The following is a 20,601-nucleotide window of genomic DNA, read 5'->3' as shown; positions in this document are numbered from 1 at the left end:
TACTTTCATTTTAAGGCTAACAGTGCTGATAGCATGCTAGACTCTTGCAGCAAAGCTATATGTTTCTAATATGTTAAACCCCTCCTCAGAGATGTGTTGTTCATACGGTCACAAAAACCAAGTGATGGGTCACGCTGAAATAGCAAGGGGACATCAAATTAGCCTGGGAGCCGGTTTGGCATGCTGAGCGCCGCAACGCACCTCCCTCGCATTTGAGACGGGCCAATGCAGGAGCAGAGGGGGTTTGCACAGCATCAGCACATTGGGGGATGGGAAAGACACCCAAGCAGTCCCTCTTCCAAGAACTGCAGTTGTTGGCTTGGAAAAAAAAAAAAAACTCATTCACATTTGTTTCCTCCTCTCCCTTACTTCTGACACAAGTCGCTTGTAATCTGCTGCAAAGGAAACATTCTCTACTGAGACTGAGTAATAAAACATTTGACATCATTCTGGCACATTTTAATTTTCAACAATTAAAAAAGCAGAAGATCAATGTGCCAATTGCAAATACATTGTTGGCTCAACAAAATACAATAATAACACAATTATAATTAGACAGATCTTTTCTCCAATCCTTTAAAATGAAATAATAGGCTCCACTGAGGAGCAGTAGTAAGAAACTAGAGGCCTCAGACAAGGCAGGTCAAGTCAAGTCCTTTCAGCTCTTCGTGTTTTTGACTCCTCCTGGGTCCACCCTGCTCCAAAAATATGCAGTCAAGGTACTTTTGGATAATGGCATAAGAATTATATGTACAAAGGCAGACACATCGCTAATCTTTTTAAATGTGCTAAACACATGGCTCAGCCCACCCAGAAGCAAGACAATCTCACCCGTTCATCATTGTCTGTCTCAGCTTTATGCACAATGTCTCCATATGTCCATAGAGCATAAGAGTGGTTTTCTTGAACACAACTCAGAGCTGAAACTACTTAACTTTGATTTGAATTGAGGGCTTTTGCAAGGAATGCCTCTGTTGTCCATCCAGACAGTGGACTATATTTCCCGCCTCAGTAGTGGCCTCTTCCTCTTCCCCCTCTTCCCCCTCTTCCCCCCACTCCTCGTCCTCTCCCCCCTCCTCCTCCTCTTCCCCCTCTTCCCCATCCTCCTCCTCCTCTTCCCCCTACTCCTCCTCTTCCTCTGCCGCCGCCCCAGCCTCTTCCCCGGTCACTGCTCAGGTGTCCTGCCGAGCGCCGCAGCTTCTTCCTCTCCTCGTGGTGTTCCCGCTCCGCCTGCAGCTGCTTCCTCTGCTGCTCCGACTGCAGAGGAGGACAGAATTATTTATGCTTATCGTTACCTCTGCTGTAGACTGATGACTTCCAGACAAGATCAGAGGAAGAGGCACATTCAGGTGGACAACCATAACCTACTCAAATCAACAGTTGTTAAATACAACATTTACAAAAAATGTATTTAATACAAATATAATTAAAGCCAAAGCAATAGGGTAGTTGCACCGTCAGGGTCTAGGCCCTAATTGGAGTTTTTTATAATGACAGAGTGCAATGAAAGTTCACTTAGACTTATATATAAATATTTTCTAGCATAATACTTGCATATTGTGGGTTCAGTGCAGATTTATAGGTATTTAGAGGTTTTATGCTCTTTACTATTCTGTTTCTGAACTGTAGTGAGAACTTATCCTATACAGTTCAATTAGATTGTTGTGCCTTTATATCATGGCAGTTACTGTCATATTCTGCTCTTCCTGTTGAATTGCTGACATGACTCCACCTTGGAATATTTTTATCATGCTGTTTTGGCTTGTTATGGGAACGAGGATAAAGGCCACTTTAGCCAAGGCTTAACTTTTTATTGAATTTATCATGGAGGACAAATAGAGTTGCCTTGGACAATTTGGACATCAGTTGGTTTTAAAGCAGTTAGTGACCTGACGTGTTGTTGTTCTTCATCGCTTTGGAGAAAAGGAGAAAATCCATCTGTTAAGGGATTTATTTGACTTCCTTTGTCTCCGGATGAGTCTGAGGAAGAGCCTTGTGCTCGAAATGCCCTTTAACAGGAGCTAATATTGGTGCAGATTTTCTTTTGTTGATCCGTCACTGATGATTTTTTACTGGAAGTGAGCGTGTTGTCTTTTGCTTTGAACAATCAAGCGACAGAACACATGTGAGCTGTTTACCTTTTTGAGAGTGAAGGTTAACTGTTTGCTGCCAACTGCAGCGTCGATCACGTTGCTGGTTCCAGAATTTTCCTCCAGCTTCAGACGGTCCTCCAGTGAAGCCCTGCAAGAACATGCACATGTTAATGCCACATAACGCACAGTATACATCCAGGGACACAGTCAGAATTAGGTTCTATAATGTGCTAACCTACAGCTGTTAAAACTGCTATGAATATTATTTCTATAAGTGTGTAAATGTATTCTTTCAGAAAAACCTGCAGCTCAAAGCTTCTTTAACCACGATACAAAATAAAGTGAACATCGGCCATCAACAGCTGCAGACCCTAAAGTAAACAATAAACCAGCACTTGTGTAAGAGTTCCATTTAATACATTTCCAAAGACGTACTTCTGTAGTTTCTGCTTGCGGGCCATGTCGTTAAAACTTCTGAACTCCTCGCCGGCTTTGATTTGATAAAACTGAGGCTGATTTGTCTTCTTGCCCTCGGCCATGTTAGAGGTTTTCTCTCCTCCTTTCTGTTCCCTCAGCAAGACGGTGTTGCGGTCAGCATCCTTCCTCTCCTGCCGCCGGCGGTCTCGGCCCTCCTGCCACAGCAACCTCCGCTGCTCCCTCACCTCCTCCACCCAGCTCTTGTCATCGTCTGAGCTCTCCTCCTCGGAACTTGCTCGCCCCTCGGGCTCATCCTCGTTGTCAGCCGCCTGGACAAAGACATAAAATAAAACATTTATTGAGATATTACAATATTCTTTCAGGGCTCTAGACACAGGCCTGACTATTCATCCCAAATCGTGTCTAGAAAACACAGTATGACTAACGTAGCACGCTCCCAGAGGCTTGTGAACAAGACAGAAACAGATGACTGTGTCTGGAAGGATTATGGAGCACCGCAAGATGGTATCACACTTAATACTCTACTTCCAGTCAAAGAAGTGAATGTGGAAAGCCACGATTTAGTTATTATGCCACTTGCCTCCAGCCCAAACTAATTAAAACCCCTCACAAGACTTCCTTCCTTTGTCACATAGAAGCAGTTCAAAAAGTGTTCACATACTCATACTTCTCATTTCTAAAAATCCTAGAGTCAAACATCACAAGTGGTACCTGTGCTGAGAATATTACCTGTTCGGAATCTGCAGCCTGCTGAGCCAGTAGACGCAGCTTCTTCTTCCTCTTCAGTCCGACCTTGGAGACGATGGGGTTGAGCAGGCGGAACTCCTCGCTCTGCTCGTCTACCTGGTACTCAGGGTTTTCGAACATCATCTTGAAGCGGTCGTCGCCCAGGATGCTGGGGATAGTCTGTAGTTTTGAGAAGTTGAAATGATGGAATGGGTTAGGACGAATGCATTAAAAGAAAAGATACAGAGATTGCAAAGTTTTTTAATAGATGCTGTGGTAGGAAATACATGCAGCTCATGAGGTACAGAAAGCTTAACTTCATTCATTTTCTTTGATAAAAGCTTAAACTGAGTCCCATTTTATAAACACAAAGATCACACTTTTATGAAGGTGCCAAACTGTGCACGATAAACATAAATGCATTACAGTTTTATTGTGATGGAGACAGCATCTTATCAATTAAGCACAAACAGACACAAACGCATAAACATTTTGATTTCTGTAGTTGCAACCTCAGTTATCTTACCTTGCCCTTCTTTTTCCTAGAAGCCAGCTCTGCTTGGTCATCACCCTCCTCCATCAGCTTGAGAGCCAGATCCTTGTTCACCTTGGGCAGCTTCTGTTTGGGTCAGAGACAGTTGACTATTTCATTAAAAACACACAGGAAGCTGGAAACACAATCGAAATAGTTTGAATTATGAAGCAAGTTTTTACTGACATCAAACAGTCACGAGAGGTTATTTGTTTTTCACTTTGGAAATGAAAAATACACTCACCGTAACCTGCACTCTCTGAGTCCTGGACTCGTCAATCTTCTGGCGGATCTTATCCTTGCGATACTCCTCATATGCAAAAGGATTAGCCATGCTTTTGACCTGCGGCAAAACCAAACAGCAAAACTGTGAAAATGGAACATTTCGCTTCCACAATAACAACAACAACACTTTTACAGTAAGTTTTGTCTGTTCAGCCTGAACTCCACAACCCAGCTAAATAGACATGATATGTAAAAGAAACATTAATACAGCATTAACACCGTACCTTGTGATAAAGCCTTATGTCCATGAAATAGCCATGCATGTAGGCTCTCAGGAGAGATGATCCCACCAGATGAGACAAACCTGACACAAAGTAATAAACAGAAAGATGAGTAAATTAATATGAAGCAGAGATAGATCAGTTTGAATTGTGCTAGCAGTATAGCTCTATGGGGGCAATGATGCTCTGCCCATCTACCGCTGGTCAAAGAATCGACTGTCACCCACTAACATCTGGCTTTTGTCTGCAATGGGAATGAATACATCCGACATTCCCTCTCGGCTCAAATGAGTCGTCAGTAGACACAGGTTTTTATCGACTCCGGACGACGACTCCTCTACTGGAAATAGGAATGGAGTCCATTGCCTCTTTTTTCCAGATTTTAAAGAAAACCTGCATAAAACCACTAGTTTTGGTGTTTAAGTCTAAGGGTCAAGATTGAATCATTTAGCGATATTTCAGTGATTTTTTCACAGACGAATCCCACTGGCAAAGAATCTTAATTCTTGGGTGATCTTTTTCAGAGGTTTGCAGGCGATCTGATCATGCTCTTCATTCTTAACCAGTGGTTCCCAGTTTATGTTGAACACTTTATATTTACATTTATAAAGGTGTCTCCAGATTCTATTTTCTGACAGTGATACTCTGACCAGGTTGGGATTGTTCTCTATCTTTATCTTTAGTAGTCTTACATGCTCTTCCAGGCCTTTTGTTGCTGAGCTAGCAGTGCTTTATGTATTTTTAAGAATGTATGAAATTGTTAAATACTTGAGTCCCTGCAATTTGTCTTTTTTCAGTGTATCGTGGTGCCATTAATTTGCATCTACATTTCTCTGAGGGTTCCCATTACCAGCTCCTGAAAGTAACAGCTGTTGTTAGATTAGCTGTTGTACTGCAAATCTGACAACAGCTAATCAAGTTAAGAGCTTTTATTTGCTTGAATTAAGATAAAATTATGAGGGAAAAGTTCAAACGTGGCCAAGAACCTGAACTAATTGTGCAATTGCTAGTGGGCCTCTGGAAATTGAGGGATTGTGTACAATAATGGCTGTAATTTGTAAACATAAGTGATAGTCTTTGTGTTCAACCCCCTTGAATCAAAGTTGAATCTTAACTTCAACCACATCTACAACTAAATAAATTGTGATGGTGCAGTGAGGCAATATTATAAAAAATTGTGTGACTGTCCACATACTTATGGCCCTTAAAGTATGTGAAACTAGTATTAGTTTAATCAATGAGGAGTTACACTTTGTCAAATATTTCACCAGCATTTAGTCTATGAATGCAAATAGTAGAGGCAAACCAGCTTCATTGACCTATAGCAGTAGTTCTCAAAGTGGGGGGCGGAAATAGTAAAATAGTAATAATAATTGTCTGTATGGGCCTAACAATAACAATAGCCTAACCTCGACATGTCAGGCCTATCAATAACAATATACTATCTATCTATCTATCTATATATATATGGTGGTGTAGGTGAGGGCGGCGGTGGCGGGCGGCGGGGGGATAGGGGGGCCCCAACTACCCCTAACCAGCTTTAAAGGGGCCCAGCTTTCAAAAGTTTGAGAACCCCTGACCTATAGCATCAATAATATACAAATCAGTTCTGAGAAAATGTGTTGAGTACTGAGAAAAACTGGGTTAGTGAGGTCACACACTGTGTACTGAAACTGCAGTTGTGGTGACTATATAAAAATATATATTTGCCAGAGTGTAGGTGCATGAAGTTAAACCGGGGACAGAGAGAGTGGAGTAAGTTACTTTTCCCAGGAACTTACACCAGATAGACCGGGCTGACGATACGCAGCTCCTGTAAATCAACACCGCTGCCCCCCGCCCCCCTGCCGGCCCCCTCCTCTCCATTTATTCCACATTAGCCAACCACCTTTCTGCTTCTTGTTATTTGATCTCTCTAGTGCTGATCCTGCATTCCAATGTTCATTCAACCCTTCAAGTGTCCACTCCCCCGTCCCTTCTTTCTCCATCCCCCACAAGCCTCTCAGTCGTTCACCAGAGTCATGTCTACGCCTGTTTTTTAGATACGTGTCCTGATCTGATCACAATTCGGCAGCTTTCAGTTCAGGTATGAAAGCACCAGAGACACATTGAGGAAACGTTTGAGATTCGATCAACCATTCGGAGGTGGTCTGCGACATGTGGCCAAATTCTTTTAGCTGTCTGTGCCGGGGCCACATTGCAGGGCCGCCTACTCGAATGACGTCTGACATGCTACAGTTACATAACGAACCAAAAATATTTTACACTTCTTGGTGTTTCCCATTGATTTATTTATTTCATATCAAAACTGCGCCACATGTTAATTTTCCAGTTTTATTTTCACACAAGTAAAATCTTATTCTATCACAGAGCTGGCCTGCTCTTGCTCTATTTCTCTAACACACATGGAGAACAGACCATCAGAGTCAATAAGAATATGGACTTTCTCCTTATCTTGGGAATATGTATGAACTTTCATTTTGAGAGCATTACTTCTTTTCAGATTTAGTCAAAGTTCTCCCCCCCCCCCCCTTTAACAGCCTCTGCTCATGTACACATTTCCACGTCTCTTTCAGAACTTTATCTGCAATCAGATATATATTTTCCAGCACAAAGGTCTTGTGCTTCAGTTTGAGTCCATATCCTAGCGCCCTGACTGCTTCTGTGCGCATGTGAAATTTCAGCTCTCAGATTTCTGCGCTCGCTCTTAGACTCAATGAGCCTGATGACTTTGGTCCTCATTATTGATTCATGACAGCTTCCCCATGTACTCAATGTATTGGTTGACTTTCTTCTCCTGTAGAGTCTATTCTTAGAAAAACCAGGTGATATACAAAATCAGTGATGGTCTTTGACCATTATATCAAATCATTGACCTGTAGTGGATTTTTCCATTTAATAAATACTGCTAACCTCAGGACCTTTGATTCATCAAGGGGGCTACAGACGATTATTCAGGCCTTTGTTTTATCCCATTTGACCGACTGCAATTAACTTTACTAAATGTTTCAAGCTACATCCGTACTACGGCCTTTTCATCCAAACTAAAGTGATCTCTGTTCACATGAGCGTTTTGGCTCTGTATAAGTTTTAATCCCTGTCCATGCCATAAAACCGGAAACACATATCACATGAACAATTATGTACACTAACCGTGCACATGCCTGTGTAAACAGGAACCTTTTGTTTGTGAGTTGCAGAAAGAGCTAAGTGAGATGCTCCGCAGTCTCTGCAGACTTTCTGCGCCTGGCCTCTTAGTATTAAGTCATTAGAAATCCAGGGGGATCCCCCACCGGATTCTCAACGAGCAAGTAAAAAAGCGATTAAACATAGAGGACACAGAAGAAGACTGTCGTGTTTCTGTGTTGTATAAACAAAATCATGGGATGTCTGCATCAGAGTTAAAATGGCACCTCCTGCCACTGTCTGCTACACCACCTCTCGCCTGAATAATGGGGAGGATTTGTTGCTGTTGTGAAAGCGAGACTGCAGGTTTACTCTGTAACCAATTCTCAGAATTTGACCTTGTCTGCATGCATTGCCTTTAGAAAATATTAAACTGATACTGTAAAGCTGTTTGTTGTTCATGCAGTGATGAGAAATGGAGGCAGCAAGGTCTCACCCAGATTATCCAGGTCCTTGCGGGTGACAAACTTGTAGTCATCGTACACTGTGCTCTCTGGACTCTCCTCCAGCTCCTCTGTCAGGTTGTCGAGGAAGGAGCACCACCGAGGTGCAGGGCCCAGAGCCTAAACACACACACACACACACACAAGATTTAGAATACTGAGTAAGTAATAAACCTGTCGTGTACTTAGGGAAACACTGTGTGCTGTAAATCCGCATATGCTCATGTTTAGAAACACAGCCGTATATAATCACCAAACCAGGAATTTCATTATGACCGTGTCACAATCTCATACAGAGCGGTTAACAGGAAGTTATAGTTAACATTCTGAAAATGTATTAATCATTAAACTAGTTTAAACAAAATTCCAGTCTCTCGTTACAGCTTGTCCACTCTGACCATCTGCTTCTATTCTTTGTACTAAGCAATATTTAAGTTAATATCTTTTTTTTGTCTCTCTGTTTGGATCAAGTAAGCTATTATCAACTTTCTGATATTTTAAACAGTTCATTGATAAACCAAGACCGATTAATCAATAAAGAAAAGGATTGTTTGTCACAGCCCTAAAACCAACTCTCTGCAGGTTTTATCATGTCTGAAAACAGATCAGGCGAGAGGGGGAGTAGCCGGGCGAAGCAGGGAGTGACACATTACCTCCGCTGTGGAGATCGCGTGGGGTTCTTATAAGATCAGCACGATAATACACAGCAGAAAAATACAAATACAGAGCACTACACAATTATGTGTCTCTTTGAGATCTTTGTAAATTACTGGATAATTTCACATTTAAATCCATTATTAAATCATTCAAATGAAAAATACTGAGGAGGTATAATCAATTTGTTGTTGAGCTGGTTAAAACCATAGACTGTATATAAAGAGGTAAAAACCCATGGGCACATCAGGTGTGACGAGGCGTGGCCAGTGCCTTTCGGCTTATCGAAGTCTGTCTTCCATTCAATACTATCAGTAGCTTCTAACATGATTTTTCATTATAATATTATAATAGAGATTCATTCTCTAAGATTGAGATATTGCATTACAGAGGTTATAGTTTGATGTTGGTTGTTAGGTGTTGAAATAGACATTTATTAGTATAAACAATATGGATATGTACTGATGTGTCCTGTTACTGAAGCATTCTCTAAAAACTGTGGGGAGGTTACAGGTGGAGTAAGCACTGTTACAATAAAGTGAGCCACATACCATGAGTACCATGTGTTATTTGTCCCTTATCGGGATGTCTGGGATTAACCCCTTAAATTATCTTCTATCTAATTCCAAAAGATCTCTGTCTTTCTGGCTGTGGAACATGCCTCTCGCAAACCGTTCTATTATTCAGGGCTCAAAGAATTGCAATGTTGAATTTGGTGTGATTCGGACACGGACCACATTTAATATTGATGACATTTGAATAAAAAGGCGATGCTCTGTGGCAGCGGCGGCAGGGAATCATCAACATAAGTGATGTTGTCAATCACGACAACAGCAACAACAAATGATTTGATCTCGTTCGTGGTTCTGCAAACCGATTGGAGCTTCACCCAACTTTGAGCCAACAGGTGAGGTCACTTTAACATTTTGGATTCTCAAGAGCAAGCTGAACTGCCGTTAACAAAAATGACAATGATGATAATAAATGTTAAAAGCAGACACTTTATATTTAATAGAATATGATCTCTGGAAATAATCCCCCTGAAAAAACTCCTTATTAGGATGTACATTCAGACATGTTTGTGGAACCAGGCATTTATGTTGATATTCATGTGTCTAACGTCCTACGCTCAGAAGTCACCTCCTGACACAACACAGACTATCTGTTTAGGAAAGCTTAGAGGTATCAGGTATCGGCTCATTGTTGAAGCTAAACAATGACAAGGTGCGGGTGGCCGGATTCTTTTGACTTTGTCCCCAGTGTGTGACACAGCGGGATATTATCATCTCTGTGGACTGAGTAGATTGCAAAGAACAGGCTGAAATACTGAGTTCAAAGTCGGAGCACAAAATGATGATTACAACAGCCTTTGCCCATCATGCAGTAGCTGTGACAACATTGACAACAGACCTGTCCATCAGAGTCAAGAAGAGTACAGACACTCTTTGGAGTGTTTATGGACTGTCATTTTGAGAGCAGTACGTCCTTACACTTTCATATTGAGTAAATCTGTCCCTTAAACCCCTCCTCTCCCTGTTAAACAGCCTCTGCTCATGTACACATTTTCTCAGTTCCTTTTCAGAACTTTGTCTGCAAACAGATATATATTTTCCAGCACAAATGTCTTGTGCTTCAGTTTGAGTCCATTTCCTAGCGCCCTGACTGCTTCTGTGTGCATGTGAAACTTCAGCTCTCAGATTTCTGTGCTCGCTCTTAGACTCAATGAGCCTGATTATAAAGGACTGGGTGCCAAAGAAAGGATTTTTTCAAACTAAATGCAAATTCGACTTTGGTCCTCATTATTGATTCATGACAGCTTCCCCAGGTACTCAAAGTATTGGTTTACTTTCTTCTCCTGTAGAGTCTAATCTTAGAAATACCGGCTGATCTACAAATTCATTGATGGTCTTTGACCATTATATCAAATCATTGACCTGTAGTGGATTTTTCCATAAAAAAAAAAATACTACCAACCTCAGGACCTTTGTTTCATCAAGGGGGCTACAGACGATTATTCAGGCCTTTGTTTTATCCCATTTGACAGACTGCAATTAACTTTACTAAATGTTTCAAGCTACATCCGTACTACGGCCTTTTCATCCAAACTAAAGCGAACTCTGTCCACATGAGCGTTTTAGCTCTGTATCAGTTTTAATCCCTGTCCATGCTATAAAACCTGAAAACACATATCACATGGACAATTATGTACACTAACCGTGCATGTGCCTGTGTAAACAGGAACCTTTTGTTTGTGAGTTGCAGAAAGAGTTAAGTGAGATGCTTCGTAGTCTCTGCAGACTTTCTCCGCCTGGCCTCTTAGTATTAAGTCATTCGAAATGTCAGGGTGTACATTCAGGCATTTTTGTGGAACCAGGCATTTATGTGGATATTCATGTGTCTAACGTCCTACGCTCAGACGTTACCCCCTGTCACAACACAAACTATCTGTGTATAAAAGCTTAGAGGTATCAGGTATAGGCTCATGGATGAAGCTAAACAATGACAAGGTGCTGGAGGCCAGATTCTTTTGACTTTGTCCCCAGTGTGTGACACAGCGTGACATCATCATCATACTCACTCTGTGGACTGAGTAGATTGCTCAGAACAGGCTGAAATACTGAGTTCAAAGTCGAGCACAAAATGCTGACGACAACAGCCCTTATATATCATGCAGCAGCTTTGACAGTATCAGATAACTGACAGAAACTTGACAGCCCACACCCTGTTTTGTTAACTCCCACATGTCCATGAAGATCGGCTGAGTCACCGGGGCTTGTTCAGACAGCTAATATAATTTATTGCTCCACATGGCTTTTTTTTCAGATATAAGCCTGATATCCGAGCGCCTGTTGACTTCATGGTTAGGGAATGTAAAAGCCTACGTACTTACCGGGATGTAGAAGGTGTTCATCTTGGGATCTTCATTGGCAGTGAAGAGCATACCTGTCAATGACATGGAGGATAAACGCAACACAAAGAGCAAAGAGAAAATATTAATGGAGATCATATCTGGTATAAACCAGTGCCACCAACTTTTGCACTTCATGGACCATTTAACTGACACAAACTAGAACCCGGACCCCCATTTGACACGTTATTTCTGTTTTAGATGTTTGAGATAGTTAAGTGTATGAAATTTACAACCAAAATAGTTGTACATATATTCTCAACACGTGTCTTGATAGGCAACTGAAAGGTAGAAAAGGAAAAAACAAGATGATTTTTAATTTCAGGAATTGTCTTTACTTCATTCCTCTATAACATTCTAAAGGAGGAAAATGCTTTTAAAAAATCCCTTATCTAAAACTAAACAATGACTTAAATGTGAATGTCACCCTCAGTTTTTTATCCTGTGTATTCTGGCATGAAGTGACCTACAAGATTAAACAGCAGTCAAACACGTGTGCGTACCCGACTGTGGGACAACGCCACCCGTTGGTTGAGGAGAGCTGCAGGAAAGCTAGAGGTTGTGACAAGGATGCAAATCTGAAATAGTTCTCAATGAACATATTTTGACCATCTTGTGGTTTTTAAAGCAATGATTTGAATAAATCTTGCAATTCTCATTCTATGAAATTTTATAATTTATCATATTATACAAAATGCCAATAATGCTCAACATAAAATCAAAGTAATTCCAAGAATATGTATTTTTTCAATACAAGAGAGCAAATATGATACGAGCGGAAATTATGTGCTCAAAATGTGTTCTGTCTCTATTGTTGGGGTGAAATTGTTGAAAAATGCCAATATAACCTTAGAAATGTGTTATTCTCTTATGTTTAAAAAAAAAAAGAGATTGATTTACAACGCTATTAAAGGGATCCAAGTGTGAAGGATTTTTTCGTTGAATTTTTATGGAGTAGCTCAATTCTTGTTTTGTACCAGAATATATAAGCATTTGCTCCTGCCTGAACCTTTTCAGTCGCTATATAAAATTGTTTAGACTTTGTTTAGACTTATTGAACATTGTGTAATGATGACCGATTTAATAAATATATCATTATTTTTTTTATTTATATTCGTATCTAAATATATTTTATATAATGTTTTAGTATTATTATCTCATTATTTTACTTGGTATCATTTTAAAGTTAAATTTTGATGAACCCGTTCTTACGTTTTTGCTCTGGTAGTTTCTCTACATCGGGACCAGTTAGCTTTATCTTACCCAGTGATGTTGCTGAAGTCATTCTCACCTGAATTAGGGTACATGCACACATCATTAATGTTGGCCTGAGGCTGTATGGAGGAGAACACCTTGCCCTGTGGAGGACAGACAGAATAGGTAAGAGATGATGAATGGTGTCAGAAAGAGTCAAGACAGATAATGAGACAGTCCTGTTTTGTTTGTGTTCTACTTTTGAAAATACACATAAGCAAAGCCTGCATGATGAAGAGTCTCTGATGAGTGACAACATTCAATATTCAATATTGCAATCGGATATACGAACAGATTATCAAGTGTGCATATACATTCCCTATGTCTTCCTCTGTGATGAGGCTAACTAATCTAAAACATTTCCTTTCTGTGGTGAAGGAAATCACAGCGTAACATCATGTGAAGTTCAACTTTGGTGAACTTTGACCTACGATACTCACATGTCATAATTATGGCATAAAAACACTAGGAAGAAGAACTGATTTGTATATATTATCATAATAGTGAAAGGATGCTAAAAGCTTCTAATATTAAAACATGAAAAGAAAACGTCACACACTTCATCATCATTCATGTGCAGCACAAGTCAGGTCTTACGTTGTCTTTGTTCCAGAATTTTATAATCTTGGAGTCAGCAGACACAACCAGGTCGAGCTGATCGTGGAAGTTGAGCGCCTTGATTGGCAGGTTGTAGAAGTGGTCTTTAACCAGCAGCGGTTGGTTGGAGCGCAGGTCGTACAGCAGAACCTTCAGAAGACAGCACAGGGGAGGGATAACACCAACGACATTCAGAAATGTATTGTATTCCAAGAGAATAAAAGATTCCACCAAACTCTAACTCAATAAAAGTTAAAAGTTAAAGCTAAATTACCCCAGCAGATTTAACGTCACCTGGCTGAACATTTTCATTCCAAAAAGCTTTTATGCGAACTTTCAAATCGTAGGAGAGTCTGGCTCACTTCAGTATATTTATAACAAGTTAACAAATGGGGAAGAAGTGGAATTTCCAACCAGGCAGGCAGCTGAGGGTTTGCAATGGCATCAAACAGAGGGGAAGCTAACAATGTAGCCACAGATCTCTGATACTGGGGTTACATTCATACAAATATGTCTTCAGTTTAAAATATCCATCAAATCTAAAGCGGTCTCCGTCCAGACAAGCTTTTAATCAGAAGTATACTTACGAACACACATAAAGAAAATTGTGCGAATGAGAAACGACATTTGTGAAAAGTTAAGAGCAGGGAATTCCTTTCTTGGACAGAGGATGAGGTGGATATCTTACTGACATTAAAACCATTTTCAGACATGAACTGTGGAGTTTGTACCTGTCATATATGAAGAACACAGCCAGAGATAATTATGTGTCCACTTGCCCGGAGTGAAGGCTCCAGAAGATCTCCTGCTGTGTTCTCACATGGAATCATTCGAACATTATCTGGAGCTTTTACTAAGAGTGCTGGCAGGAAATATTGTGGAGAAAGTCCGGAGCCTCTGACTCGGCCATTTGCGTCCGGATAATTTGAGGATATTTGGAGTTCAGTTCATGTCTGAAAGCAGTTCAAGTGTTAGCAGTGCTTTGTGACTGCATCATTTCCCCCAAACATCTGAGATGATGCCTGTTCAGAATTAACGCAGTCCTGATTTTTCCACCTCAAATGTTATCAGCAACATTTCCAAACATCGCCGTTAGGCACCCTAAATAGTGGTGTGAAAGACAAGCGTAAACGTAGAAACTGGAAGTTAAAGAGCCTGAGACTGATTTTTGCCACCATGAAAAGCTTGTGTTGAACACTGATTAGAATTTTTAACACCAAAACAAAGTGGATGGATGGAGAAAAAAGTAGGATATCATAAGAGTTTCAGCTGACCTGTCCTGTGCTGGTGCCGACTGCCATGGTGAGGGAGCCATTAAACTTCAGAGCACTGATTGAAGGCAAACCTTGAACTCTGTTGAGAAAAAACATCAGAATGATAAAAGTCAAGGTGAGACACAGAAGCAAACACAAGTTATAATGGCAGAGAAAATGTAGCTTTGCGGAGACAGGAAAATAAACCGACTGGGATCAGAGAAGAGCTGGATATTTCCACACTACACCAAAATGATGCAGAGCTTGCACTTAGTGTTCTCATGCAGCTCAGATACAGCAGGGCTCCGGACTAACTTATTTTTATTCTAATCAGGAGCTCCACTGTTTCCACATGTAGGGCGACTCGGACATCACATTAAATCCTCCCTTGTACCAAGAATCCTGTCATATATTATTCTGAAATGGCTATTTTGCACTTTTACTCTAATTAAATGCTGATTAGGGCTGGGACCAACGACTCACAAGGTCGGGATTCGATTCATTATCTTTATTATCCATATTTCAGTGTACAATACCAATTTTGCTAGGATATGATAGAAATTATCAGAGAATTTAAACTGTAATCTGTGAAAGGAAACCGCTCACTTGGTGCATTATTTAAAATATGAAGGAAGGCCTGTCATGATAACTAATTTTGTTGGACAATATCCAATGTCCCAGATATTATTGTGATAAGTACTATTATTTTCAAACCACTGGAAAAAGATTAAAATATTAGATCATAATCCTGCAAGTACACCCTTTCAAAGAGCAATGAACATTCAATTCTTAAGAATATTGAGTCTGACATTTGAATTAGAATTAAAAATATTTTAATATCCTCAATAAATAAACCATGAATAAAATAGACCACACATACAACCAATATAATAAATTATATTGACTCCCTGGCTCTGTTAACAATAATTGCTCTTGGATAAATATTAAGCATTTGGCCAAGAGTATGTGTAACCAGCTCGGTAAACAGGACGACAGGATAATGATTAATCTATGGTGTCCGATCAATATATATGCAAATAGTTATTACATGTAGTCAGGCTGATTTCAGCTGAAACCATTCGACATGTCAATGCGACAGCTTGGCACTTACTCTGTTCCCTCAGTGAGGCTGCTCAGGGCACAGTCCAGTATGCCCACTCTGTTCCGCACACGAGGGTCCCAGCATTCCACCCTTCCCTGGTGACCCAACAGATGAAACAGTAAGTTATCTGTGGTTTTTTACCTTACAGCTCAAGGCTTCCCAAAACTGACTGCGATAGAATTCAAAGCAACACTTGGTAGATTTAATCACTTAGAATAACATCTTCAAAATGACTATGATGGTACAGAAAGTTATATAAGGGAGACTGGCCAGTCATTAACTGCCACAGTGCCCCCTGGAGGCCTTAGAAGTGCAGTATGTAACTGCTGGAACATTACGAGCTGCTTTCCTGATGAAAAGTCCCAGGTGATGGTCTGAAATAGTTGAATTTAATATGAAATTTACAGTATGTATATAGTACAATGTATATAATAAAATGGAAGTCTAAAGTTTTTACACAAGCAGGCTGTCAGACCATAGACTATATACACAGATGAAGGACATGACTGCTTCCTAAAATTAAGCCAAAACATCTTGATCGCGTCCTGGTGGCTGGCTGTAGTATAGGTCATTGGCCCCGCTTTGGGGTTAGGTGTTTTCCAGGGAGTAATTCATTCATCTTGTTTTTTTTTTAAAGAAAATAATATTTAAGGAAGTGATATTTATGAGTGTGTGCAATCTGGTGCATATCAAAATTAAAATCTGGAACCAGCTGCTGTGTGTGTGTAAGAACCACAAATGTGTTGCAAAAATAACATTATGTGTCCTGAACTATAAAGATAGTTTGGATTTAAGGGGACTGTGGCAGCAGTATTTGCTTGACCTAGTCTCAAATGCAATTAGCAAGAAACAGCCAAGACTGTTTGACTTGAGTCTACTAATAAGTGGTGCATCACTTCAAACACATTCTGCCATGGCACGTACCTCTGACGTCCCTGTGGCAAGCAAATGATGAACGGGGTTGATGTCACACACATTGTTCTCCCTGGTGGAGAAGTCAAGAAAAAGAGGCATCATGAACATCAGAGAGCGATCACAGCTAAATATTTCTGTCCAACTGCTATTATTGGATCATATGCATATCATTGCACACATCAACAGCCACATACTACCCATGGTAATACTTACACAGCATCCGTCTGGAGTGAGTTGAGAAAGCGCCCTTGTTCCAGATTCAGCCTGAACACCTCTGAACTGTAAAAGAAGAGTACGGTGTCACAAACATGCTTTTTTATAGGACATGCTCAAGATACATTTTGAATGAAGAATGACAGAGGCCCTCAACGTCCATCATTCAATTACGTAGTCACCTTGTCCCCACAAAGAAGAGGTCACAGGAAGGGTAGTGGTAAGAAAAGTCTCGTCCGAACTTTGGAATACGCGTCTTGTAGTATTGTCCGTGCTGAGAGTGGAGCTCTACGTAACGGTCAGCATGCAAAAACACCAACTGCACAGACACACAGCAAACATCACAGAATGACTTTAAAAGTAAGGTTCATCAAAAATGCTGAATAACACAAGGGATTTCATGGAGTTTGGTTTAACTTACAGACATACAAATATTTTCACATGACAGGATTAATAAGTAAGTTAAAGCCCTAACTGTTCTATAAATGTTGACACTACAAGGATTTCACAGATTTTACCAGAATATCCCTAAAAGAGAACTTTTTATATTTCTAATATGTTGGTAACTCTGGCTGTTGATTGTAAATAGTGCTCACTGAAGTGGGCTGTGGAATCACAGTACGCAAGGACAGTTTTCTCTGTGGAAGTGAATATAGCTGGACTGGGAACATTGGTAAGATTATAATAGACAATTCACTTGGTAAACATATATTTTGTTGCCAGGAGGTCCACGTTGATGACGCCTATGATGTAAGTTATATATTGTATAATTTAGCATTGATGTCATAGATAGTAATATATTGTAATATATGTAACTGCTAATTCCAGAAATCTGTGTCTTTCTGTGGCTTGTACCTCTTAATACTCGTTATGATGGTTAAGGGCCTATGGAGGTGCTCCAGCGCCCTGTAGCATCGGCGGCTGGGACACATTAAGATAAGTGACGTTGTCAGTCGTGACAAGAGCACGTTCACAGCATTGAGAACTGACTCTCCAGTTCAAGGTTCTGTGGAATGAGTCCCAGTCTTAACTTAATGTGGTTCAATTACTGCAGGTCACTTTTACAGTTGCAGAAAGAAAGCTTAATCCACTCTACCACAGGAAAAAGCAAACAACTATTTCCCAAGAGGCAGGTTCCACTGGTGGATATAGAAATTGTAAGGCTAACAAAAATGATGACACCTCTAAAAGTATGGTTGTCCAGCACATCAGCACCTTTACCTCGGCAATAGATATATTTCTGAATCTATACATTTTCAACATTGTCACCAAAGCTGTGTAATAGGTGCTTGGTAAAGATATGGAAAGGTTGTTTAATTGTATATCATTAGATTGTACAGGTTGTACCTAATAAAGAGGCCAGTGAAAGTAATCAATATGTGGCTAACAACAAAAGTCCTAATTTTACAATTAGGGATCCTCAAATGGCTGATTTTGATGTCTGTCTTCTCATGATGTTACAAATTAGTCAAACTTCATTTAAGTATATGCATATATAAAGAGGAAGGACATGACAAATCAATTCTGCTGCAGAGATCACGTGTATTTGTCTTTGAGGCTTACTGACTTTTGTGTCCGTCACGTGTAAGAAACATAAACACGCCTACTGGCTCTTGGTGAATCTGTTTTCACAAGTGGATTTGGTGGAGAAACTCTGCAGAAAGCGCGGAGGCTCTCACATGGTCATTTAGCCTCTTACTTAGAGCCTCTCAGAGAATGTCTGGGGATCAGCGCATGTCTGAAAGCAGCTATACACAGATCATGTATAAAACCAGCAAGTCTAACAGCATTGTTTTTAAGTGTTTGGGCAGCAGGACACTGATGGCTCACCTTAGAGTAGTCATCAGAAAGGATGTCAAAGGCCAAAACTTTGAGGGAGAAAAAAGAAGCTTGTTAAAGTTAGTCATTAGTGACATGAAAGCCAGTGAACAAGTGGTCACGTCTCCTGACTTACCTTCGGAATCCAGACAGCGTTCGAATTTCAGGGACAGATGATAGGTGTCGTAACAGCGAACCCTGGGCTTGTAAGTGCCTGATATCAACAAATAAAAAAGTCAAATAAAATAAAATAATGAAATGACCGCCATGATTGGAACATTTTATCCACAGCTGATCTCACCAACTGCCAGGATGAACTGCCCGTCTCTCGACACTTTTATGGAGTTGCACACTGTGGGCATCTCAAAGTCCTGGATGAGCTCGATCCTGCGCTGGATGTCTGGGAAAAGAAACGATGAATACAAAATTAAGTCCAAAATAATTATGTGCATTTTGGGGGGGGAAATGAGCCTGTGTGTAATTCTGAACTTACCTGCATCGTTCTTTTGTAGCTGTCTTTTCTTGCGATCTGAAAGCCACTGCATTAAAGAAGATACTCTGTTAAGCTCGTAAAGAAGCATCAGTTAAAAAGGTTATAAAGAAGTAGATATACCATATAAACATCAGATAAATGTGGGACATAGCAAGAGCGATATTATATAAAATGATTGCAGATAGAAAGATAAGGAAACTCAGATAAAATCATGCAAGGAAAGGTACTGAAATTACACAAAGTATCCGGATAAGATGGAGATATTATTTGTAGAGAAATGGGTAAAGAGCAGTGCTACATGTTGATTGCGAGAGGATGTATACTGTATATGTGCAGCAGTATAAAGAGATATCGATAGTTTGTGTGGAATGACACCTGTGTAAACACTGAGGCAATCCATAATAAAAACAATGCTTGACAACAGCAGTGCTCACATCTCTAATATGTGTGTCGTTTATTCTTGTTTAGGTCAATTCTATTACTTTTGCAGCATTTTGTGATATGAATGTACATATTGAGGGATGGAGGCTGAACTGAGGAATATCAAATGATGAACAGACACATACACGAGTTTCTACAGTTACATGAAACGTTACATTAGCTAGGTGTGTTAATGTTAACAGTGTTATTTTCCTCCAAACGTTATGTTAGGGCTGCTCTTGGCACGTTCGCCGGGCTCGTTAGCGCTGTTAGCGTGTTAGCTAAAGTTAAACTTCATGGATTGAGTCAGGTTGTTTCTTACCTCAGGAAGAGACTTCCCGTGACTCAAGTTATAAATCTTCACGTCGTTCACACTTGATATCTGCATGATGGCCGGTGACAGCGGCTCCGGACTCACTCCCTCACACTCTCACTGCACCGTGGTGAACCGGACTGGACACACGTTGTTACCACGGCGTAAAAACAGGAAGTGGAGGTGTGTTTTTGCATACGTGTCCGGGTGGAAACAAAACTCACAGCACACGTTCCTCTTCCTCTTCGCTGTTATGTTTTAGTTTAAGAGTTAAGGAAATTATTTCTAAAATAATCTGTGTATAAATTAGATAATATATCTTCAAATTGTAGAGCTACAAGTGAACAGTATCGCCTTATTATATTTCTATATTGCCAGGTCAACCGAGCTGCTAAGCTACTCTTTTATTAAATGTACAATACGATATGGAAGCTCAATAGTGTCATAAGCGCTAAATAGAACGGAGCACTCAACGATATAACTTAAATACACAGAAGAAGATTAATTAACCAAAATACAAATGTCATGGTTAAAGGGCTTCTAGTAATGCAAAGGTTATTTTGGTCTTTTTCTTCTTCATATACATCAAGGATCTGTTGTACAGTGCAAACTCTCTCATCAAGACTATAAATAGAGTTGCACCCGAATGGTTTAAAATCTGTGTGTTTGAAGTGTTTAACAGCAAATCATAATGTTGATCCTTCATCGTGATTCTAAATTTGACTTTATAAGAGCTT

The 20,601-nt window shown here is 40.2% G+C and overlaps 1 protein-coding gene across 1 annotated transcript; it reads right to left on the bottom strand.

The window, feature by feature from the left end:
• Window positions 1-1,065: 1,065 nt before the first annotated feature.
• On the bottom strand, window positions 1,066-20,030 carry nol10 (nucleolar protein 10; the record flags this gene model as incomplete). The annotated part of the gene is made up of 21 exons (XM_062397422.1): window positions 19,874-20,030; window positions 19,132-19,177; window positions 18,940-19,038; window positions 18,775-18,852; window positions 18,651-18,688; window positions 17,003-17,139; window positions 16,821-16,886; window positions 16,617-16,677; window positions 15,702-15,787; window positions 14,612-14,690; window positions 13,338-13,487; window positions 12,778-12,844; window positions 11,469-11,521; window positions 7,918-8,044; window positions 4,299-4,378; window positions 4,034-4,132; window positions 3,784-3,876; window positions 3,261-3,437; window positions 2,529-2,839; window positions 2,139-2,241; window positions 1,066-1,257 (listed from the first exon to the last, which is right to left on the bottom strand). Coding segments are annotated over exons 1-21 (2,208 nt in total), but the record flags the coding sequence as incomplete, so codon positions are not given.
• Window positions 20,031-20,601: the final 571 nt, after the last annotated feature.

Source organism: Platichthys flesus, chromosome 10, assembly GCF_949316205.1.
Source record: "Platichthys flesus chromosome 10, fPlaFle2.1, whole genome shotgun sequence".
Taxonomy (NCBI): domain Eukaryota; kingdom Metazoa; phylum Chordata; class Actinopteri; order Pleuronectiformes; family Pleuronectidae; genus Platichthys; species Platichthys flesus.
This window is presented reverse-complemented; position numbering and strand designations above follow the sequence as displayed.